This window comes from Sphaeramia orbicularis, chromosome 8 (genome assembly GCF_902148855.1).
Source record: "Sphaeramia orbicularis chromosome 8, fSphaOr1.1, whole genome shotgun sequence".
Classification (NCBI taxonomy): Eukaryota; Metazoa; Chordata; class Actinopteri; order Kurtiformes; family Apogonidae; genus Sphaeramia; species Sphaeramia orbicularis.
In genome coordinates this window covers 12,404,384-12,429,998 of record NC_043964.1, presented here as the reverse complement: position 1 = coordinate 12,429,998, position 25,615 = coordinate 12,404,384, and the positions used below count along the sequence as shown (strand labels likewise).

The following is a 25,615-nucleotide window of genomic DNA, read 5'->3' as shown; positions in this document are numbered from 1 at the left end:
CACACTTGGGAGACAGATGCTAGTCTTGTAATTTTCTTTTGTTTACAACAGGGGTGTCAAACTCATTTTAGTTCAGGGGTCAAATTCAGCTAAATTTGATCTCCAATGGGCCTGGCCAGAAAAATAATAACATAATAAACTATAAATAATGACAACTCCAAATTTTTGTCTATGTTTTAGTGTAAAAAAAAAAACATTAAATTATGAAAATACTTACTTTTATAAACTATCCAAAAAAAAAAAACAAACAAAAAAAACGAAAAACTACAATTTAAATTTAAAAAAAAAAAAAAAAAAACCGTAAGAAAATTTTGTGCAATTTTAACAATATTATTCCTCAGCTTCTCATTTCTCCATGTGCATTATGGATCAGATCTACAAAGACACTAAACACTGAGGAACAGGAAGAAAAATTGTTAAAATTGTGCTTAATTTTCTTTAGACATTTCAGGTTGTTCATATTTGTTCAGGTTATTCACATTCTAGTGTTACAGGATAGTTTGTAAATGTAAATATTTTCATAATTTAATGTTATTTTTTGCACTAAAACAAAGAAAGAAAATTAAGTTGTTAATTCTAGATTTTTTTGGCTTAATTGAAGATTTTTTTTACTTAATTGAAGATTTTTTTGGCTTAATTCAATTTTTTTTTTTACTTAATTGAAGATTTTTTTTTGGCTTAATTCAAGACTTTTTTACTTAATTGAAGTTTTTTTGGCTTAATTCAAGATTTTTTTTTTTACTTAATTGAAGATTTTTTTGGCTTAATTCAAGATTTTTTTTCTTAATTGAAGTTTTTTGCTTAATTCAAGATTTTTTGCTAAATTTCAGATTTTTTGGCTGAATTGAAGATTTTTTTTACTTAACTGAAGATTTTTCTTGGCTTAATTCAAGATTTTTTGCTAAATTTGACTTTTTTGGCTTAATCGAAGATTGTTTTTTACTTAATTGAAGATTTTTTTTGCTTAATTGAAGATTTTATTTTTTACTTAGTTGAAGATTTTTTTTTTGCGTAATTCAAGACTTTTTGCTAAATTTGAGATTTTTTTTTTTGGTTAATGAAAGATTTTTTGATTTAATTGAAGATTTTTTTGGCTTAATTCAAGATTTTTTTTTGGCTTTATTCAAGATTTTTTTTTTTTACTTAATTGAAGATTTTTTTTTGTCTTAATTGAAGATTGTTACCTCCGCCAAAGAGGTTATGTTTTTGCCAGGGTTTGTTTGTCTGTCTGTTTGTTTGTCTGTCCGTTAGTGTGCAACATAACTCAAAAAGTTATGGACAGATTTGGATGAAATTTTCAGGGTTTGTTGGAAATGGGATAAGGAAGAAATGATTAAATTTTGGTGGTGATCGGGGGTGGGGGGGCCCACGGGGGGGGGGCCACTGATCAGCTTTGGCGGAGGTCTGCGCTCTCCAAGTGCTTCTAGTTTTTACTTAATTGAAGATTTTTTTTTTTTTGCTTAATTCAAGATTTTATTCTTAATTCAAGCTAAAGGTTTTTTTTTGTTTGTTTGTTTTTGTTTTGTTTTTTTTTGCTTAATTTAGTTCAAGACTGTGGAATTTTTGCACTTCGCAAAAACATCCCAGGGGCCGAACTGGACCCTTTGGTGGGCCGCATTTGGCCCCCGAGCCACATGTTTAACACCCCTGGTTTACAATGTGCAAATTTTAGTTAGTGGCCAGAATTTTAAAGATCATGCAAAAATGAACAACTTTTGAATTCTAACCTTATTTAAATTGTGAAAAATAATATGAAGTTTTTTAACATGAAGTGCAAAGTGTGCCTAAAAGGCGCACCCGGATACCAGAGGGTTAAAGATGGTGGTGGTATGTACAGTTGGAGATGACACCTCTATCCACACACAAATATACATCTTACTGTGAAGTTGTCGGAGTGTGCATCCACCCCCATTTTCACAAAGTCTCACATAAATGCACAGGCGTGAAAGGCAGGTCTTAATGGTTACCACAGGCATCTAAGACTTCTGTTGAATACTTTACCGCAACGTTTCTTTCATCATCTAACAGACAAGTCTTTACTTTAGAATACAGGATTTTTATGCCGTTCAATTATCTACAACCAAAGAAAAAGAAAGAAACGGTAGCTTGCTTTGGGAAATAATACAAACAAAGCTAAACAAAGCAGGGGAAAAAAAAGAAAAAGACAGGTTTAACCATTTTATTTTAATCAATAAAGTAAAAAACTGAATAGAAGAGTGGAAAGTTTTTGGTTCTGTTTGTTGTGTCTGGAGCCTGACTCCATTTACATCTGTTTTTTTCTGTTTTCCACATTTCCATTTCTAGCTCTATCTGCCTGTATATTGAATTAATTCAAGTTTTTCCACTAAATCAATGTGAAAAATGGCTTGATTGCCAAGTCTCCGGAGACCGGCTTTTCTCAGCAAAAACATAAACCACAGTGTGTTTGTTTATTATATAATACTGGTGAATGTTCCTCTGGTTATTGCCTACAGCGGTGCTCAGCTGAGATTTTGTTATATTTTTTATGTATGTAGAATAATTTTTTATTATTTAATGAATTACGGCACCCTTGCTTGCGCTGCTATTTGTTATAGCTTGTATTGTAGATGCACTATATGGACAAAAGTATTGGGTCACATTGAACTCAGGAGTGATGATATACATGCCATAATAGAATTTTATATTGTGATGAATGTCATTGCAATAAACACCTATTTTTATTCCATTCATTTTGTTTACGTTGTCCTCAAAATCCTTAAATACACATAATTTCGCATCATTTTAGGCTGTTTTTTTAATATCACTATAACTATTTTTAACCCATGAAGACCCAAACACCCACTGTAGACCAAAACCATGTACTGACGCAAACGATTTAATATCTGTTGATCCATTAATCATATCAATAATGTAAATAATTGGTTTAAATTCCAGTTTGTCGTCTTTTCATATGACCCATTTGGACGTTCAGAGGCTCCGTAGTTACCGTGAAAACACAGTCATCTTCTACAACATTGATTCACCAGTAAAACCCATGGAGTTGGATCAATGACTATGGATATAGACACTGGGTTTATGTTCAGTTAATGATAACTTTGCTAAAAAAGTCACTTTCTCTTCAATTCTCTCTGTTTCGATATAGTAACTTTTAAATTTACTGTGAGTTTTCATGAACATCTCAGTTAAAAAAAGGAAATTAAAAATAAGAAAATACGTAATTTACAGTGAAAAATGCAAAATACAGAGGATAATATTATAATAAATAGCAAAAAATCACATAAGAATGGTTAAATAGAGAGAAACATTTATTTAGGAACAACTACACAAGTAGTTGTGGGTCTTCATGGGTTAATAAAAACTGATATGCACATTTTTACCATGATAATATGAATATTAATTCCTACAAACAGTAAATATGAAGTAGTCTAATATTTTTGTCCATATACATTATGTTCATTTGTGGAAAAAACTGTGAATCATTCGCAACACTGAAAAAATCTAAATCTTACCAAGTGTATTTTTCTCATTTCGAGTCAAAATATCTCATCACACTTAAAATAAGACATAATCACCTAAAGAGGAACTTTTCAGTGAGATATAAGAACTGAGTTTTAGACAATAGATCTGGAAAACCTTATTTCAAGAAATCTTACCAAGATAATTTTCACTTGTTCTATTGGCAGATTTAATTAAGCAAAAAAAAATAATAAAATCTTGAATTACGCGAAAAATTCTGAATTAAGCCAACAAATTCTTGAATTAAGCAAAAAATCTTGAATCAAGCAAAAAAAATCTTGAACTTAGTAAAAAAATTGTTGAATTAAGCAAAAAAAATCTTCAATTAAGCAAGAAAACCTCTTGAATTACACCAAAAATCTTGAATTAAGCAAAAAAACCCAAAAACATCCACTTGAATTAAGGAAAAAATGTTGAATTAAGCCACAAAAAAAACTTCAATTAAGTAAAAAAAAAAATTCAGTTAAGCAAAAAACTGTTGAAGTAAGCAAAAAAAAAAAAAATGCTGAATTAAGCAAAAAATCTTGAATTACGCAAAAAAAAAAATTTGCCAGTGGAACAAGTGAAAATTATCGTGTAAGATTTCTTGAAATAAGATTTTCCAGATCTATTGTCTAAAAATAAGTTCTTATATCTCACTGAAAAGTTCCTCTTTAGGTGATTATGTCTTATTTTAAGTGTGATGAGATCTTTTGACTAGAAATGAGAAAAATACACTTGGTAAGATTTAGATTTTTTTACAATGCAACGCTGAAAAAAATTAGGTGTATTACACATTTTGTCCAGAGAAAATTAAAAACACAACTCCAGTATCCCAGTCAGCGTTGCATGGACCAAAGGGAACCCACTTATTTTAGTTCTTATGTAAAAGTATTTTACATAATCTGTCTTTAGGGTGAATGTTTATCCATTTATTACATGAGCTTATATTACCAGGTTAATTCTATCCCCGACCCACATTAATTTTCTTATTAATAGAGTGTTTGTGTGTCCTTAAGTCGTGTTTGTCGTCATTCTCACTTCCGTCTCTTACTTTCCATCCTTCCTCCCTCAGCATCTGCGGTATCCAACACCTCGAACGAGCGGGAAATAACCTCACCCTGTTCGACTCGCTCTATTTCTGCGTGGTCACATTCTCCACGGTGGGCTTCGGAGACGTCACCCCTCAGATCTGGCCTTCGCAGCTACTGGTTGTCATCATGATCTTTGTGGCGCTCATTGTGCTTCCTATCCAGGTGAGAAAACACGGACTGACACCGATCTAACCCTCATGGATCCCTTTAATTTACCGTCTTTGAGGACCTACAAGCTAAAAATATAAAATATAGGATGATTTATAGCTTTTTTTTTTTTTTTTGGCCGAATTAAAATGAAACAGCAGTGTTAGGAAAGTAATCTTATGCAAATATCACAATTTTACGGTGGCCCAGAGGTGCAACAGCTGAAAAAATTATCCACTATAAGAAAAAAAACAAAAAAAACATTGTGATTTATTTAAAAAGAAGTATCTGAAAAATAAATGTACCCTTTAAATAAAAATAAACCTCTCATAAAGACAAATTGTAATAAAAAAAATAAAATAAAATAAAAAAAAAAAAAACTTGAATTTTTAAAAATAAAGTATTATTGCCATTTGAGGATCTTCAAGCCAAAAATGCATATCATTAGCAAAAAAAGAAAACAGATGATTTATAGCTTTTTTTTTGTTTTTTTTGGCCAAATTAAAATGAAACAGCAGTGTTAGGAAATTAACATTACGCAAATATCACAATTTTACAGTGGCCCAGAGGTGCAATAGCCAAAAAAATTATCCATTATAAGAAAAAAAAGATTGTGATTTATTTAAAAAGAAGTATCTGAAAAATAAATGTACCCCTTACCTAAAAACAAACTTCTCATAAAAAAACAACTTGTAATAAAAAATAAATGTGTACAAAGAAATAAAATAAAGTTGGATTTTTAAAAAAAAATAAAATAAAATATTATTACTTTTGTGGACCTTCAAGCCAAAAATGTATGTCAGTACCAAAAAAATATATATATGATGATTTATAGCTTTTTTTTGTTTTTGGCAAAATTAAAATGAAACAGCAGTGTAAGGAGAGTAACATTATGCAGATGTCACAAATTTACAGTGGCCCAGAGGTGCAAAAGCTAAAAAATTATCCACTATAAGAAAAAAAAAAAAAAAAGATTGTTATTTATTTAAAAAGAAGTATCTGAAAAATAAATGTACCCCTTTTGTAAAAATAAACTTAAATGAAAAAAAAAAAAAAAAAATCTCATAAAAAAAAAAACCTGTAATGAAAAATACATTTGTACAAAAAAATAAAATAAACTTGGAATTTTTTTTTTTTTTAATAAAATATTATTACCTCTCAGGACCTTCAAGCCAAAAATTCATATCATTAGCAAATGCCAATGTGGCATTTTTTAGAAGATCAGATTGGATTAGATTGGATTAGTCACGAGATCAGGCCAATCTGGACCCGGTTCTGGGGTAAACACACATCCTGCTCCCTAAAATTAAAGTTTCCGAAGGGAAAGGAAAATTAGCTGCACAACAGCGGGAGGCTTAGAGGAATTAGTAAAATGTCTATAGGTTTCACTTTCACTTTAATGTGATGCCCGAGTCAGGTTTTTTCAACCCGCAGGGCTTTTGTGGAATTATTTGACCCGACCCACAAAAAAACTGACATTCTTTTGACCCACTCCAACCCGACCCGCAAGTAACATATGGCGTAGGATGCACCCCCATATAATACCTGGATGGGCCTGTCCACAGACCGGCTACAGCAGTGGCAAACATAAGGTCTGCGGGCCAAAACCAGCCTGACAAAGGTTCTAATTTGTCCCACAGTTTGGATTTGGAAAGAGCAAAAATGACACTAAAGTTATTAAGAGTCAAAGGTGTCATAGTTGTTTTAGCTCAGGTTCCACATTCAGCCCAATTGTGATCTTAAGTAAAATAATTGTGTAATAACCTATAAATAATGTAAATAATTACTCCAAATTTAAATCCAAATTTTACTGTAAAAAGTCAGTATCGGATCAGTATCAGATCGGTATTGGCAAAACTAATCCTAAAAAAATATTGGATTGGAAGCAAAAAAAATCCAGATCAGGACATCACAACTAATATGATCTAAAGTAAAATAATAGCATAATAACCTATAGATAATGACTCCAAATTTAAATAAAAATTTTACCGTAAAAAGTCAGCATCAGATCGGTATCAGATCGGTATTGGCAAAACTAATCCTAAAAAAAAAATCAGATCGGAAGCAAAAAAATTCAGATTGGGACATCACTACTTGGTAGTTCGTATCCCAATATTTTTCCAAATTCTTCGCTGATATTATTCCAATATTGGGATAATTTTGTGCACTGTCAACAAACATGCGCATGGACCCACCTCTGCATCCTGAAGCCTTTTTGATCTTTGCTGTCATAAAAAAATCTGATGAATCTTAAACTCAACACAGACGTTTGCTTAAAGTGATCAGTAAAATCATTGTTGAAATGAATCAATATCATGGCGTTAAAACCCTGCAGAAGACCATTTTTTTGTTTTAATCGTCTTCGAAAAGCTCGTTAAAGTGCCGTTTTCTCTGTTAAGCTAATTCTTTTATTTCCCCCCTCACACAATAATGTGATGACTCACTGCATCCCACGTAGATTTACAACACTATTTTTACTGCCAGAACAGTGGTTGACTTCCTCACTTGCTCAATTCCCCAAATCTCTCATCTGTCATCGAGCAGCTGCACAGTTGGGAACTCATGACAAAGAAACCGTCACACGCTATTTGTACAGAGACGAATAGAGTCACCTAGAAAATGCATTGCAACAGTTGTTCTTTGTCATACTTGTGTAAAATGTCCCTGAGGTTGCTTCCATACAATGTGTGTGTGTGTGTGTGTGTGTGTGTCTCCCAAAAGATGTGAAAGTGTGAGAAAAATATGTGGGAATTGTGTTGTCACAGGAGGGAAAATCACACATACACTCAAGATAAATGATGAAAACAAATGATGTGTTTTCCATCTCTGGTTTAGTTGCAAATTCTATTCCTTTAGTGAAGACATTACACATCATTACTACATTTTATATTATTATAAAATTGCATCCAGTGTGTCACAAATGTAAATGTTTTCATGTTTCGTGACATTTACGCTGCGTTCCAGGCCACCCGTAACTTATGGTTTTCCAACTTTCTATCAGTGAAAATGCACTGGAATGACAGTCAAACCCGTGACTTCCCACCTGTGAACTCGTACTAGATCGATGTACTCCCAGTTCCAAACTCTGACGTCACATAGCCCACCAAACAACAATGGCGACTCCCATGGATACGGTGTTTATGCAAATTGTTTATTAAAAGAAGGTATTCTTCTAACGTTATTTATCTGCAAATGTTCTGCGTAATCAACAGCTGCTCTAGCATTAGCTAGTTTTCAGTCCATTGAGTGCAATAATAAATTAATACCAAATATGTATCCAAATATACAAATAACAAAACATAAAAGGTATAACAGCTTCTCTTACCTTATGCACCATTTTCACTCCTCTGTTTCCCTCAAATATGCAAGGAACAATCACCTTTGGCGATAGAAATGATTGCAAATAAGCATAACGTACGGTTCGCCATGCTGGTTTGTTTACATCTAACTACCACAATCCTTGGTTCTCCGGCTGTTTGGTGTCACTTGCCTGGAATGCTACGAAGTCATGAGTGGTGGTTTGAAGTTGTGGCTTACGGGCTCAAAAACCTGCCTGGAATGCAGCATTATTTCTTCACTCATTCTTCTTTATTTCTGGTACTGAGAATATGAGTAACTAGTGCGTTAACCCGTGGGGAACCGTGGCTTCTAGATCCCGTGTTCCAGTTCATTCCTTTACTTTCTTGGTGAATTCCACTGGCATTTTCAGTTGAATAACCTCTCACCTGACATGTCTGTCTCTACACATGAAATTTGCAGAGGTGGAAAATCCCAGCTCCACTTGGGGCAAGGCCTCTCCACTGATCCTCATCTCATTCGCTTCACACTTGGCTGCAAACCTCCCCAGTGCACGCTGAAGGTCAATGAGTCAATTGGGCCAACAGGACAACATCATCTGCAAAAAGCTGAGATGAAATCCTGTGGTCCCCAAACCAGCGCCCCTCCAGCACCTGGCTGCACCTAGAAATTGTGTTCATAAAAATTATGAACAGAGCCGGTGGAAAATGGCAACCCGAGTCCAACACGCACCTGGTCAATCTATGTTCCTACTCTCATCTATGGTCATGAGTTTTGGGTCATGACAGAAAGGACAGGATCCCAGATACAAGCGGTCGAGATGAGTTTCCTCCGTAGGATGGCTGGGCACATTCTCAGGAATAGGGTGAGGAGCTCAGTCACCAGGGAGGAACTCGGAGTAGAGCTGCTGCTCCTCCACATCAAGAGGGGCCAGCTGAGGTGGCTCAGGCATTTGTTCCAGATGCCTCTTGGACGCCTCCCTGGGGAGGTGTTCCGGGCATGTCCTGCCGGGAGGAGACCTTGGGGAAGGCCTAGGACATGCTGGAGAGACTATCACTCTCAGCTGGCCTGGGAATGCCTCGGGATCCCCCTGGAGGAGCTAGCAGAGGTGCCTGGGGAGAGGGAAGTCTGGGCATCCCTGCTTAGACTGTTACCCCCCTGGCCCGGCCCCAGATAAGAGGAAGAAAATGGATGGATGGATGGATGGATGGATGACACTATGGCAACGTGGCCCTATTGTTTATCTGTTGCTAAGTAACCCACTTCAATGGTGATTCTATGAGTCTGGGGATTTGTAAGGCTATTGCATTCCAAAATTACTAATATCTCCCAAAATACTGGTCTTTTCAATGTGTCGTTTTTGCTAGTCTGTTCCTAGACCAAAATACATAAGTATGCCTAACTGCAGCAGTCAGCTCTTTATGGATTTTGTGAGACACGCACACACACAGTCCACTTCCCTTTTAGAATATAGATAAGGATAAGAAAACAGCTAACCTCAGTAAGTTCTGCTGTATCTTTCAGCACCACAAAAGTGTAAACAGAAAGTCTGTTTTATTTCAGAAATAACACAAGTGTACTTGAATAACAATGTTAAAAATGTTTTGTGTTTTACAATGATAACAAGGAAAAGCACAGCCTTCAGAAATGTCTCTGTTGTTGCTCACAAGTGAGAAAAATGCCTATTTCTTTGCAGATTTTTAATAAAACCACTGTGTTCTGATTCTTTCATATATGTTTTACCAAAGGCAGATACAATGGATTTTTCCAACATGATCCATATCAGTAAGAATCCTGAGTGGCTTACATATTGATTTTTAAACAGGGGGATGATGCTACAAAATAGAAATGTATAATAAGTAGTATTATATTCTCAATATTTGAGAGAACATTTTGAATGAATAAATGAATGTGACCACTAGAGGGAGTATTAAGTCACTCAGTCTCATTGTCACATGGGGCTGAAAACCAACACCAATACTGAAATGAGGATGATAAAGACTGACCAAATGATTGAAAACAGACATATTGGCATTTTTCTTTCAACTTTTCACAGCTCTGAAGTAAAAATATCAAGTTCGACACTGAAATTGCAGCATTTCTTCTACACTTGTGAGTTTGATTATGAAGCTTATAAGAGTTCAGCTTTACTATTATTATTATTATTCTCTGCTATTGGTTGATACATGGTTCAGACTAAACTGTGACAGGTCTGACTTTCTTTGTTTGATTCCAAACTGATCTTTATTGCAACTACTGACAAAGCAAACCGTACAGAAAACAGGTGATTTATAGTTTTACTGTGTCTGTTTTCAATCTAAAAACAGAACTAATCTAACAGAGCTATAATGTAAACTATCAGCTGATGCAACACATGGAGATTATAAAACACTGTTATTTTTGACTCAGTGTTACTGAGTTTTCATTTACCCTCCGGTATCCCGTCCAGCAAGGCCCTTACTAAGCACCAAGTGTGCCTTTTTGGCATACTTGGGGAATAATGTCAAAAAAATTTTCATACAGTTTGTTTTTAATTCTTTTACACTTTTTTCTATTTCATCAACTTGAGCCATAAATAAAAATACCAAATACTCAATAACTGTCACATTTTGTAACCCTTTAAATGCTGTGTTCATAATGTAAACAAACCATTTTTTTTGGACGCAAAAAACATAAAAAATTCATTTTTTTCAATATACTACATAAAAAGTGGATCACATATTATTTGATTTTTGCAGCCTGGCATATGTCAATGATTAACTCCAACACTGGTTAATTTGCATTATTATTTTTGGCACTAGGTCAAATGTTCAAAAATACTAGCATCTGTCACCAAGTGTGCCAAAAAGGTACACCTATAAATCAAACTGTTAGATATTATATATTGACTTATTTTTCTGCTCTAATTTGATTTTATTTTTGTAAATCAAGGTCAGCCCTAATCATACATATCAAATAATCTTCCATTTTAGATTTTTTTTAACCCTGTAGACGATCTCTTTTCATCATGATGTCACTACATTTTTTGATGCAAAAAAACACAAAATATGTTGTTTTTTTCAAAATACTACATAAAAATTGGATTACATATTATTTGATTTTTGCAGCCTGGCATATGTCAATGATTAACAGCAACATTAACAACGTTAATAAATTAATTTAGATCCTCACTTCTCAAATGAAGCCTAGATATCAGTAAAAGCATGATTTATGCCTTAATGGCTTTCGGATCAAAAACAGTGGTTATAATGGAAAAAATAGTGTGTTTTAGGCACACTTGGGAGACAGATGCAAATTTTAGTTGGTGGCCAGAATTTTAAAGATCACGCACAAATGAACAACTTCTGAATTCTAACCTTATTTAAATTGTGAAAAATAATATGAAGTTTTTTAACAGGAAGTGCAAAGTGCGCCTAAAAAGCGCACCCGGATACCAGAGGGTTAAAAGGAAAAACAAGTTTATTTATATAGTTCAATTCTTACACAAAGGTAAGTTAGTGCGATTTACATAAATAATGGAAAATCCTAAGGGAGATAAATACAAAGTGTTTCAACCATTAAACATCAGCATGTTGACAAATCTAATTAAAAGAGAATACAGTATGCATGAAACAATAATAGAATCATTTTAGCAAAGCTATATTGAAATGATTAAAAGAATAAACAGTCCTCCAGATGATACCATACTACAGATGTATTCAATTCGAGATTTAACATTAATTTGTTGGTAATTTTTCTTTGCGTGGGTGTATTCTGGTTCTACAACATTCCCTTTTGTAGATAATTTGGAACATCATTACCACGCATTTGTGTCTGTTTCAGTGTCATAAAAGCTGCTGTGAGTATGTGTTTGTGTTCCTTTTCTTCAGTGGTTTTGTTTTACTGTATGTTTTAGGGTCATAACAGGGTGGAATAATAGAAAAAGACAGAGAGGAATTAAAATTTGACAGATTTTTACTAAATGACGCACTCAGAATGGACATGAATAAGAGATTTAGGATGTTGAACATGAAATGTATTATGAAATTTAATGATTTGGTTTACTATAAAATAAAGCAAATAATGTATAAAGCCAAATTAAAGTTACTCCCCGTCTGTGTACAAAGGTTCTTCACAACACGAGTCTAAATATGATTTGCGAGATGTTTGTAAATTTGTTGTACAAAAAGCTAAAAAACAGACTAAAAGAAGATGTATATCTGTTGTTGGAGTTAAACTATGGAATGAGGCCAGCATGGATTTAAGAATGTGGAGCCCATTTTTGATATTTAAAAAAATGGTACGTGGGGCAATTTTTGAAGGATACAATTGTTAAACTCTAATAAGTAAGAGGTAAATAATTTATTTTTGATTCTACATTAAATTACCATTAATTTGGTGGGTTAAGTTTTCTATTTTTTCTGGTTTATTTTCACCTTTTTATGTTTTTGCTTGTTTGTTTGGTTGTATGCATTGTTTTTTTTGTTTGGTTTTTTTCCCTAAATTGAATGCTGGGTAGCTGAATTTGTTATGTAGGACAGGCATTAATATAAGCATTCTGCTTCTGCCTGTGCCTTTTCAGTCATTAACCTGTTGGTAATGTTTGTAGTGTTTGTAGTGTTGTTGTTGACACTGGTTGTATTATTATGTGATGATTGAATAAGGAATTTCATCATCATCATCATCAACTGGAGCGCACTGAAAAACAACAAGGATCTGAATTTTCGCCCAGTAGTTTTTGTTTTGGGGCTCTTTTTTCTGCGTTTTGGCACTTGGTTGAACTCCAAAAAACAGTTACACAGTCAAAATTCATTAAAAACACAGTAAAAACATTTTTAAAAAACAGTAAAAACAAAAAAAATGACAAGGAAAATGGTAAAAAAAAAAAAAAAAAAAAAAAAAAGCCCAAACTGTCTATTTTTACAGCGAGTCAGTCTCATTCACTGCTCTGTGTTTTGCCCCCCCCATTTCACAGGCGGTGAGGGGTGCACTGAGCATGCTCAGATGTCTACGGAAAGAACAAGGTCTATTCTATTAGCATGTTTTGAGATCTTTCCTATTGAGCAAACGGTTGAATGTTTCTGAATATTTAAAAGAGATCATACATTCAGAACGCTCACCACAGACACGTCAGGGGTTAAAGGGTTCTTGAACAGATCCTCTCAGTTTTTATCGTCTACATCTGAGTCTTAGTGTGTATCTTCACCATAACAGAAGACGTGCACATCGCTCTAAACTTGCCGACCTGACTCCCAAAGACCTGGTGATCTTTGTGTCACTAGTATGGATGCCTTGTCATCCTTCCCGCTCTCTCCGCCCATCTTTCATCCATAAATACCCCTTGACATTTAGAAACTGGCCCTCCCCCCCTTTAACCACAGCCCCTACCCCCTACCGTGTGTGTGTGTGTGTGTGTCCTGCTATGACTGGTCTGCAGGCTGCACAGGGGAGCCACAGAGCATATCATGATTCAGACACTGTCTAGTTCTTATTGCTGCCTCCATCAGACGTCCTGCACCTGGTGACACGACATTACAGAACATCTGCCTTTATGCAATTTATTTATGTAATCTGGAGCCTTAATAGCATACCGACTTGAAACTAAGATAAAAACCCTAACATTTAGCTTACTGATGTGAAACTAAGATAAAAACACTAACATTTAGCATATAGAGAAAACCCCTAACATTTAGTATACTGATGTGAAACTAATATAAAAACCCTAACATTTAGCATATTGATAAAAACTCTAACATTTAGTATATTAATGTGAAACTAGCATTAAAAATGCTAACATTTAGCATATTGACTTGAAACTAAGATAAAAACACTAACATTTAGCACGTTGTTAAAAACCCCAACATTTAGCATATTAATGTGAAACTGAGATTAAAAATGCTAACATTTAGAATATTGATAAAAAGCTTAACATTTAACATATTGATAAAAACTCTAACATTTAGCGTATTGATGTGTAACTAAGATAAAAACCCTAACATTTAGCATGTTGTTAAAAACCCTAACATTTAGCATATTGACTTGAAACCCTAACATTTAGCATATTAATGTGAAACTAAGATTAAAAATGCTAACATTTAGCATATTGATATGAAACTAAGATTAAAAAAAAAAAAAGCTGACATTTAGCATACTGATGTGAAACTAAAATAAGAACGTAACATTTAGCATATTGATGTGAAACCAAGATAAATACGCTAACATTTAGCATACTGATGTGAAACTAAGATAAAAACGTTAACATGTAGCATATTGACTTGAAACTAAGATACAACGCTAACATTTAGCATATTGATGTGAAAGTAAGATAAAAAAGAAAAGCTAATATTTAGCATATTGATGTACAACTAAGACAAAAACCCCAATATTTAGCATATTGATGTTAAACTAAGATAAAAACCCTAACATTTAGCATATTGACTTGAAACTAAGATAAAACGCTAACATTTAGCATACTGATGTGAAAGTAAGGTAAAAATGCTAAATTTTGCATATTGATGTGAAGATAAAAACCCTAACATTTAACCTATTGATGTGAAACTAAGATAAAACCCCAATATTTAGCATACTGATGTGAAACTAAGACAAAAAACACTAACATTTAGCATATTGATGTGAAACTAAGATAAAAACACTAACATTTAGCATACTGACTTGAAACTAAGATAAAAAACGCTAACATTTAGCATACTGATGTGAAAGTAACATAAAAATGCTAACATTTAGCATATTGACTTGACACCAAGATAAAAACACTAACATTTAGCATATTGATGCGAAACTAAGATAAAAACACAAACATTTAACATATTGATGCAAAACTAAGATAAAAACCCCAACATTTAGCATATTTGAAACTAAAATAAAAACCCTAACATTTAGCATATTGATGTGAAAGTAAGATACAAACGCTAACATTTAGCACATTGATGTGAAGATAAAAACCCTAATATTTAGCATATTGATGTGAAACTAAGATAAAAACCCTAACATTTCGATAAATTCCCCTTTTCTCAGTGCAGTTTTTCCAGTCTGCAGACTTCCATATCGACCACATTTTGGTGCTGAAATAAAGCGCTCCTGTCACACAGAAGCTTACGGCAAGACAATGTTTTCCAACTTTAACGAGCTATCGCAGCATAAAAATAGATCCCATTTGTTTGCAGCAGAAAGCTTGCTCCCCTGTTGTTATGGCTGTGGCGTGTGTTAAAAAAACCAAAACATCAGTATTTTCATTGAAACTGTTAAAGAGACTCTTAATATGGCTGCAGAGTTGTCAATTCATCAACTTAGCATTTTCTAAGAATTGTATTATTATTATTTTTTAACAAATGATGCAAATGTGTGTGTTGTGACTTTTTTTCCATTTACACATCATTAGATCATCATATTTGTGTTCAGACCTCATGACATGGCAGAATATACAAATAAAACACACTGAAAAATACAGAAATATTGTGATACTAGCGTGACTGGTGAAATGTTTACTTCGTCATGTACGCTTGTTTATTTTTGGTTCCCTGGACATGCCCATAGATGGGCAAAAACACCTCATGTCCATTTTACCAAAAAAGGCAAAGGTTCGGTTTCAGTGTTTGTATTAAAAAAACACCAATCCCAAATAAGACAAAATAGAAACACGGTTCAAATGGCCTCATTTATCATTGTTGTTGGGCGGAAACCTCGTAAGTCCATTTCTGGTATGTATTTTAGGTCATAAAATTATTTTTTTTTTATTTTTCATTTAGTTTTTATTAAAAAAGTGAAAAAATCGCGCCAACATTACCATTCATACAGATGTTATCTATTTGAGCCCTTTTTGTATTTCTTATTTTATATATACAAAAGTGTAAAAAAAATAAAAAAAATAAAAAAATAAAAAAAAAATAAAAAATAATAAAAAACATATAAACTGGGTGCTTACACTTTTGGTATTTCTCACTTAAAAATAATCCTAGCGTTACAATACCTCTGGGTTCTTTAAACATTACACGTGTTTATGCAGAAAAACATAAACAAAGAATAAATACAGGGAGATTATAAAAAAAGAGGACATTTTTAAAGGAATGAAACGAATTCTGGGCGGCTACCGGGTCAGAAGACGATACTTTTGGTCAGTCTTCACGTTAGCCTGACGGTTTTAGAAATATTTCCAATCCAACTTTATTTGTAAAGCACTTTAAAACAACCACAGTGGACTAAAGTGCTGTACAGAGAAATAAATAAAACCCAAAATAACAGAGTAAAATACAAGAATCGATTAAAATACATAGAACTGTAAAAAATAAAATAAAAAATAAATAAATAAATAAATACAAATACAGAAGAACAGATAAAACCTAAATAAATGAAAAAAAAAAAAATTTAACCAATGAAAAGAGTTGAAAACGGCTTGTGTCTACATCTCTTAAGTCCATTCATTTACTCAGAACATACATTGTTTTTCCAGTTTTCTGAAAAATAACCATTATGGAGATAAGAGGTTTCCACCCGACAGCGACGTTATGCTTGGGGGCAATGTTAAATGTTGTGCAAACAGGATCATGTTCTGATAAAGACACCAAATTTTTTTTAAAATAAACTTATGACCAAATGTTTTCACTTTCTGAGGTTATAACATTTCCGCTGATGCTGTGACTACATACTATGTAATAGAGGCTTGTTATGTTTCTTTACACACAATAAAACATACATTTTTCATAAGATTTATGGATTTCTGACACCATCAAATTGTGAGAAGGTTTCACAATTTCACCATACACTTACACTGACCCTGTCTCTAAAAATACTAAGTTATTACAGTTTTTTTCCAGGACTCATTCTAATGTCATGTGTTTCATTTGGACCCCCAGGTGGTCCTCCTCTAATCAGATCTCAGCTCAAACAGAAGCCTCAGACGTGTTCGTATGACAGCTCGCTCTGCTCGTCTGCTGATTCAGGCTTTGGGAATTTCATTTTATTAAATAAACCTCCTTTTGCCTTTGACGGACAGCCCCAGTGAAGTTGTGAGAATAGATTCCACTAACAAGACATGACTGTCGCAATTTTTGATCAACCCATAAAGACCCAAACATCTGCGACGACCAAAAGCATCTACGGATTTAAAATGTTTAATAACTTCTGAACTACTAATCTTATCAATACATATAAATAATTGGTGTAAAATACAGTTATTCATCTTTTCATGGTCATCAGATATGACCCATTTGGACGTTCAGAGGCTTCGTAGTTACCATGGAAACACCGTCATCTTCTACAACATTGATTCACCAGTAAAACCCATGGAGTTGGATCAGTGACAGTGGATAGAGATGCCTATTTTATGTTCACTTATTGATATCTTTGCTGAAAAAGTCCCTTTTTCGTCAGTTTTCTCTGTTTCTGATATAATAACTCAACTTTCGTACAAGCTTTGATAAACATCTACATGATCAGTGAATTACATATGGGAAAATACATAATTTTGACTGAAAAAAATACAAAGGATAATATTATAATAAATGGTGATCAATCACTTAAGAAAAGTTAAATATAGACCAGATAGATACACTGGAGATTCTTGGTTTATGTACAGTTAATGATATATTTTAGCTGAAAAAGTCACTTTTTCTTCAGTTTTATGGGTTAATTTAACTGTTATACTATCATAGATGTCCTGGTAAGCAAGTAGAGTTTTACAGCATTTTTTGTAAAAAAAAAAAAAAAAAAAGAAAAAAAGAAAAAAAAGAAAGAAAGAAAAGAAATTCACATTTCAAAGGATGTCATCAGATTATTGTTATTGGGAAATTAAAAAAAATAAATAAATAACCAAGATTTTTTTTTTTTGCCCATATTGCCCACCCCAAGGACAAAGGTTTTAGGCAAATAAACATGTTTTTTTTGTTATCTAACAACAATATAAAACAATTTAACAGTATAAAAAAATAACATAATTTATCTTTTACTACACACAATTGTTTAAGAAAAAGTCACTAGTGCAAAATAACAAAAAAGCAACAATGTAACAAAAATATAACAATGTCAATGAGAGAGAGAGAGAGATGTATAGAAAAGAAACTGCAACAAAAGTATCAATCTCATCACGCTAGTATCTATCCGATACCGATACTCTCCTTGGTATCAATACTATGGTTATTTAGATCAATACGCCCAGCCCTAATTACAAGGAACTGGGGAAAGACAGAACCACCAACAAAGGACCAATGCATCACAATTATTGAAGGAATATATACAATGGAAAAAATAACTCACAAACTGCAACTACAAGAAGCACAAATGGACAAAAAATGGAATAAATGGACTGATTACAGAACTCGGAATGGTGGACGGACTGAATATTGCTAATGTAGTGTTGTGTAGTGTACCCAAGAGAGGTTTGTTTGTTCGTTTTTGGTCGTTTTTGGTGACTGTGTTTATAAAATTTCCATAAAAACTTCAGTGAGAAAAAAAAAAAAAAAAGATTATGGCTTTATTCTCGAAATATGACGACATTATTCTCATAATATTACAACTTCATTCTCATCAATTTACGGGTTTTATCTTGATATTTTACAACTTAATTCTTGTAGTGACAAGTGTTTTTATTTTCTTATGTGGCCCTAATACGCTGTCATGTTTTAGTAACATTTTCTTTGCATTTTCTTGATTTTTTGTTGTTTTTGGCGATTGTGTGTTTATAAAATTTCAATAAAAACTTAAATGACAAAAAAACAAAAAGATTATAGCTTCATTCCCGAAATACGACAACATTATTCTCATAAAATTACGGCTTCATTCTCATCGACTTCATTCTCATAAAATTACAGGTTTTATCTCGATATTTTACGACTTTATTCTCATAGTGACAAGTGTTTTTATTTTCTTACGTGGCCCTAATACGCTGTCGTATTTTAGTAACATTTTCTTTGCATTTGTTTGTTTTCTCATTTTTAAGAGCATTAACAACACTACACTGTAAAAAATGACTGTAGAATTAACACCAAAAAGTTGTAAAATTGCAACATAAAAAACTGTAAGTGACAATACAATGCAAAGCTGTTTATTTGAAAAGATTTTGGTGTTAACGATTAAATCAAATATAGCTATAGTTGTTACAGGAAGAGTATGTGAACAAAACCAGATTTGTGTGTAGAAATGATGGATTTCTATTGTTTTTAGAAAATAAAACTGAAAATTGAAAAACAACGTGGTGCCGTTTACATTGCAAGAGCATAGTGTTGAAATAATGGCCTACGTTATAAAACAGTAAACATTTAACAACGTTTTAAATTTGTAAATTAATGGGTTGGTAGAGTTGGTAGAGCGGCTCGTCCAATAACCAAAGGGTTGGTGGTTTGAATCCTGGCTCTGACTGTCCATAGGTCAAAGTGTCCATGGAAGACATTGAACCCTAAATTGTTCCCAGTTGGACCTGGTGGTTTTGGAAAGAGCTTTGGACACCATGAGGGTGTAGAAAATGGACTAAATAAGTGCAGTCCATTTACCATTTAAATCACAGGTGTCAAACATGCGGCCTGGGGGCCAAAACCGGCCCGCCAAAGGTTCCAATCCGGCCCGTGGGATGAATTTGCAAAGTGCAAGTTAGGGCATCAAACTCAAAAATAATATCATAATAACCTATAACTAATGACAACTCCAATTTTTTCTCTTTGTTTTCATGCAAAAAACATTAAATTATGAAAATGTTTACATTAACAAACTATCCTTTAACAATAAAACACGAATAACCTGAACAAATATGAACCTGAGATGTCTCAAGAAAATCCATTGCAATTTTAACATTTTTCTGCTGCTGTTACTAAATGTTTTGTGCCTTTGTAGATCTGATCTGTAATGCATATGAATAAATAATAAGTCGAGGCATAATACTGATAAGATTGTACTTATATTTCTTAACAAATTTCATTTTTTTCTGGTTATTCACATCCTTTTGTTTGGATAGTTTGTAAGTGGAAATATTGGCATGATAGAATGTCTTTTTTTTTTTTTTTGCACTAAAAAAATTTGGAATTGTCATTATTTTTTGGCTATCATGCTATTATTTTACTGGTCCAGCCCACTTCAGATTAAATTGGACTGAATGTGGCCCCCGGAAGAAAATGAGTTTGACACCCCGATTTAAATCCAGTGTTAAATCTACATGTTTAAAATGTTAAATCTACATGTTTAAAATGTTAAACCTACATGTTACTCCGTAAATATGTTTACAGTTGGATGTGTTTTTTACAGTATTGTTCTGGAAACCACAGCTGCCAGTTTTTTTTTTTTTCGTAAAAACAACAGGATTTTTTTACAGTGTAAATAATGCAGTTCAGCTTTAGCCCATATAGTGTACAATCCCAGGCTACTTTCTCTTATTAGGAACTGCTATCATGTTTCATTCAACATCATCCACCCAAACCCCACTTATCATAATTTGGCCAAACACTCTCCTTAATCAAACACTCCACAGCGCGGGGCATGTTTTCTTTTCATATCCCAGCTGACTTCTCCTTGTACTGCATCCAACTTAACTTAATCCACTTTCCATCTGTTGAATGTGACGGATGTCGTCCTGCGTGCAGTTTGAGCAGCTGGCCTTTCTGTGGATGGAGCGACAGAAATCTGGGGGGAACTACAGCCGCTACAGGGCGCAAACGGAGAAACATGTGGTGTTGTGCGTCAGCTGCCTGAAGATCGACCTCCTCATGGACTTCCTCAATGAGTTCTTCGCACATCCCCGACTGCAGGTCTCAGCAAATGGTTTTCTAAGTAGAACAAGAGGGCGTTGGGGGGTCGGGTTGTGTTTGTTTGATGTATATAATCCTTTCCAGAAGCCTGAGTATCTGAAGTTAAGCCGGAAGATTAATTTAGCAAAAGCATGGATCAAACTGTTGTCTTATTTATGTTGGCGCACATGTGTGTACACTGTAAAAAAAAAAAAAAAAATCTGTAATTTGAGTGAATTTTCACTGTTTATTTTACAGATTTTTCCTGTATTTTCAAGATGCAGGAAAATATCAATGAAATGACAAAAACAGACTGTGATTTTACATGTCAAATGTAAAATAACATGGAAAAACTGTAACTGAATAACCCAAAAATTTCAGTTTTTTAAAAGAATTTTTTTTTCTTTTTTCACAGAAAAATACAGTTAAAATACATTTGCAAATGGATCATAATTTCACAAATATTTCTTTTCTCTTTATGAAATTAAACTGTTAATGTAAAGTTTAATACAGTAAAAAAAAAAAAAAATAGTAAAGCGATATAAAATTACTGACAATTAACCGTAAAAGTAAGTTGAACAAGACTTGTTTGTTAATTGACCAATATCTTGTGTAATTACGGGAGGATTCACAACAAAAATATTGAATAAATGTATTTTTGTGAATGTTTAACATGTATAAGCACTGATAAACTGTCCAAATACAGTTTTTAATCAGTGGATTGTGCAACTTAGTCTCATTGAAAATTATGTGTGTATATATATATATATATATATATATAATATATATATATATATATATATATATATAGATAGATAGATAGATAGATAGATAGATAGATAGATATAGATATAGATATGTATATATATATGTATTTAGAGGTAATTTGATTGTTTTAATACATGTAAATATTCTTTATTAAACATTAAAAAGTCAAAAAATATGCAAAATCTCATGTAAAGTTAGGGCAAAAAAAATATTTTAAGTATGGAAAATTACTGTATTTTTATGAGATGGTTATTTTCCATTATTTAACAGTATTTTTTGGCACCCCTGCTGCCTGAAAAATTTCGGGGGTTTTTTTATGTTTTTTTTTTTACAGTGTAGTTGCTTGAGGATGCATCATGCGTTCGATAATTATGTGTATGTTTGTGTGAGATCCACGTTTGATCTGCCTTCACCACTTCAAGGCGCCGGTGTATTGAATGTCTGGTTAAATAAAGGCCAAGGTTAATAATCTGACTTTAAGGAAACTGTATAATCTACCTCTGAAATCTTCAACCTTGTCTTTTATAATCGAACTATTAATTCCAAAAAGTGCTTCTTGATCATTTAGTTAACTTTGTCAAGAAGTGGTACCACCTCAGTATATTAAAAACAAGCTTCTAGTTACCTGTTTGTACACCAAACCTAATAATGCTGAATGCTAAAAAATATTATAATAAGAACATGTATATATGTGTTTATGTTCATGTTTTCCATTATTTAAGACTGTAGTCCTAGAAATAGTGTTAAAATCTTCAAGTCATGTTGTAAAACTGTAACTGGTGCTGAAACATAAACCCAGTACTGATACAGAAAAGTTAACCCTTTAAGGACTACAATTATAGCAGGCTGACTTTATTTCTTTATTCTTTTTTTATATATATACAGGGTTATTAAAAAAGAATGAACCGATTTCATTACGCAATATTTTAATAACGAAAAGCTAAAGAAAACTCCAGCCAAGTCACAAGTATTCTACTCACAATCAACTTTTATTTCCTGTCTTACAAGCGTTCAATGTGGCCACCACCTGCAGCATGGGCAACATCAATGCGATACGAGAATTCCTCCCAGACCCGTATCAGCATATCACGATCCACTGAGTTGATCACTGTCGTTATTCGACGTTTAAAGTCATCGAGGTTAGAGGGTAGTGGTGGAACATAAACGCAATCTTTTACGTATCCCCACAAGACAAAAAACACACACATTGAGGTCTGGGGATCTCGCAGGCCAAGCACAAAGAGTTGGGCCCGCTTCTTACCAATCCATCGCTGGAGCACTTTTTCATTTAAAAAAGCTCAAACTTAGAAAAGTCATCTTTCAAATGGTCACTGACTCATTCCATGATGATGCTTGAGAACTGAAGCAATGTGTCATGAAATCAGTTCATTCTTTTTGAATAACCCTGTATATATACAGGGTGGGGAAGCAAAATTTACAATGAACATTTAGTTGTTTTTTCTCAGCAGAGAAATTGTCAATTGTTTTGAAACCAAACATATATTGATGTCATAATCATGCCTAACACTATTATCCATACCTTTTCAGAAACTTTTGCCCATATGAGTAATCAGGAAAGCAAATGTCAAAGAGTGTGTGATTTGCTGAATGCACTCGTCACACCAAAGGAGATTTCAAAAATAGTTGGAGTGTCCATAAAGACTGTTTATAATGGAAAGAAGAGAATGACTATGAGCAAAACTATTACGAGAAAGTCTGGAAGATACTATTAAAGAAGAATGGGAGAAGTTGTCACCCCAATATTTGAGGAACACTTGCGCAAGTTTCAGGAAGCGTGTGAAGGCAGTTATTGAGAAAGAAGGTGGACACATAGAATAAAAACATTTTCTATTATGTACATTTTCTTGTGGCAAATAAATTCTCATGACTTTCAATAAACTAATTGGTCATACACTGTCTTTCAATCCCTGCCTCAAAATATTGTAAATTTTGCTTCCCCACCCTGTATGTGTGTGAAAAACTGTGAAAAAAGGCAGGGAAAAAATGGCTGAACTCCAAAACAGCACTATCACTATTGTACACAATTATTTACAACAATCTACCCCTAAAACACTGTTAAACATAATAAGTGTTCTTCAAAGCTCAGACTCTCAGCTTTCAGATGCTGTTTGAATTTTTTCAATAGTGCAAATGGTTAAGGAGTTACAGTAATTTGAATGACGGTGAATGCAAAATGTGGCACTGGTGACACAATCGTCTTAAAGGGAGCGTGAAGTCGGTTTTGTTCTTGAAAACCAGTTCCAAGAACTGAAAACGGAATCGGTTCCATTTTCGGTTCTTGGAACTGGTTTCGAGAAAAGAACTGACTCTACTCTCCCCATCTTAAAAGGGTTAACGTACATGCAGGTTCAGATTTTTTATCTTATGACACTGATTTTAGTGTCTAAAGATGCCTAAGATGAACACTGTACCACTGTGTGTTGTGTTATTTTGTTCTTGTTAAATGGATCTTAAATCCAAAAAAAGTGTTATTGAAAAAAGTATTGTTCAGAAACTGGCATCGGAGCTAAAGTATTGGTACCAGTACTGAATATTTGGAATGCCAGCTTTGGCAAGATAGATAAAGAGAAATCAGAATCAGAATCCTTTATTAATCCCAGAGGGAAATATTTGGTGTTACAGTCGTTCATTTTAAGTATACTAAAAAGTAGCAGAAAAGAAGTTATTAAAACAACAGAAAAAGAAAAAATATAACTATATGTTAACATATTTAAAACTCTAAATATACAAACATATATATAGATCTGAATATATATAAATATATACCAAATATACATATTAAGACACAAAATTAGAACAGCAATTTGTACAATATATACTAGACAATATATTATCAATATGACAAAAGAAATATACATAATAAGTGTGCACAAATATAGATGTGTGTAATTATAATTGTGGTTATAAAGTGAAAGCATGTGTCTGATAGAATATATTGTATTATAGTGTAATATAGTGTAATAGTGTAATATATAGTGTAGTTTTCTTCTGATTTCTTGCATGTGTTTCTATAAACTGTACGTTGTGTGTGTAGGACTACTATGTGGTGATCCTGTGTCCAGCAGAGATGGATGTTCAGGTTCGGCGGGTTCTTCACGTACCTTTGTGGGCCCAAAGAGTCATCTATCTGCAGGGATCTGCACTCAAAGACCAGGACCTGATGAGGGCCAAGTGAGTCTGTAACAGGTGTCATTAGAATAAAAAGTTGTCAATAGTCACTTTTCCATTGACCTCCAAATTGTGTGAATATAAGGTGCACATAAAAATTTACTTAATGGAAAAACAACAATTATGGCAAAACTCTCGCTTTTCGATTAAAAGTTTTTGCGCTGGCAAGGGGTGGTTTTTCAGGCGTAGCGCAATTAGTATGTCATGCAAAACTGCAATGGAAAGACCTTTTTCTGCAACTAGAGTCACATGAATTAAAAAAAACAAAAACAAAAACAAACAGATGTTGACGGACGTTACAACAAGTGAAGTAGAAGAGTTTTAAAAGAAACGTGGTGCGGTATGTGCGGACACACCAGGAAACTGAATCTTTTTTTAATTTAGTATTTGATAGAGGGGTGATGTATAATAATAATAGATATATATGTAAAACAACATAATATTTACGTTTGTTGCCATTTTATGGAATGACTTCTCGTGTCATCTCACGATAATAAATAAACAAATCATCACATTTGTGATTTAATGGAAAAACCGACGTAACGCACTTCTATTTTTTCGACATTTAGTAAATTTCGGTCAAGTTTGACACATAAGTCCAATGGAAAAGAGACTACTGTGTGTTTCTGCAAAACTAAAAACAAGTGTAATTTCAATATTTTCAATTCAATATTTTATCTTAAATTCCATCTTACATTAATATTTGTGGATACATGTCTATCAGTGTTAAAGTGTTTCACCTCATAGTTGTAATAGGTTAACTATGATGTTCGCTCACAACATTTTCTGTGTGTTTTCCGGACATTATTAAAGCATTATTATAGGTTCACGGTGAGGTTAAGGGACAGAAAGAAAGAAAGAGAAATAATAACTGCTGTTTTAATGCTGGTTGGAAAGACAGTCGGTAATCCCTGGTTAAAAAAATTGGGATTTTGTTTA

The 25,615-nt window shown here is 33.3% G+C and overlaps 1 protein-coding gene across 1 annotated transcript in view; it reads left to right on the top strand.

Moving 5' to 3' along the window:
- Positions 1 to 25,615, top strand: part of LOC115424997 (potassium channel subfamily T member 2-like) — a 207,578-nt gene that overhangs the window by 107,615 nt on the left and 74,348 nt on the right. The window contains 3 exon segments of the mRNA XM_030142425.1: positions 4,553 to 4,733; positions 20,576 to 20,740; positions 24,543 to 24,679. Coding sequence (XP_029998285.1) covers positions 4,553 to 4,733; positions 20,576 to 20,740; positions 24,543 to 24,679 — 483 coding nt within the window.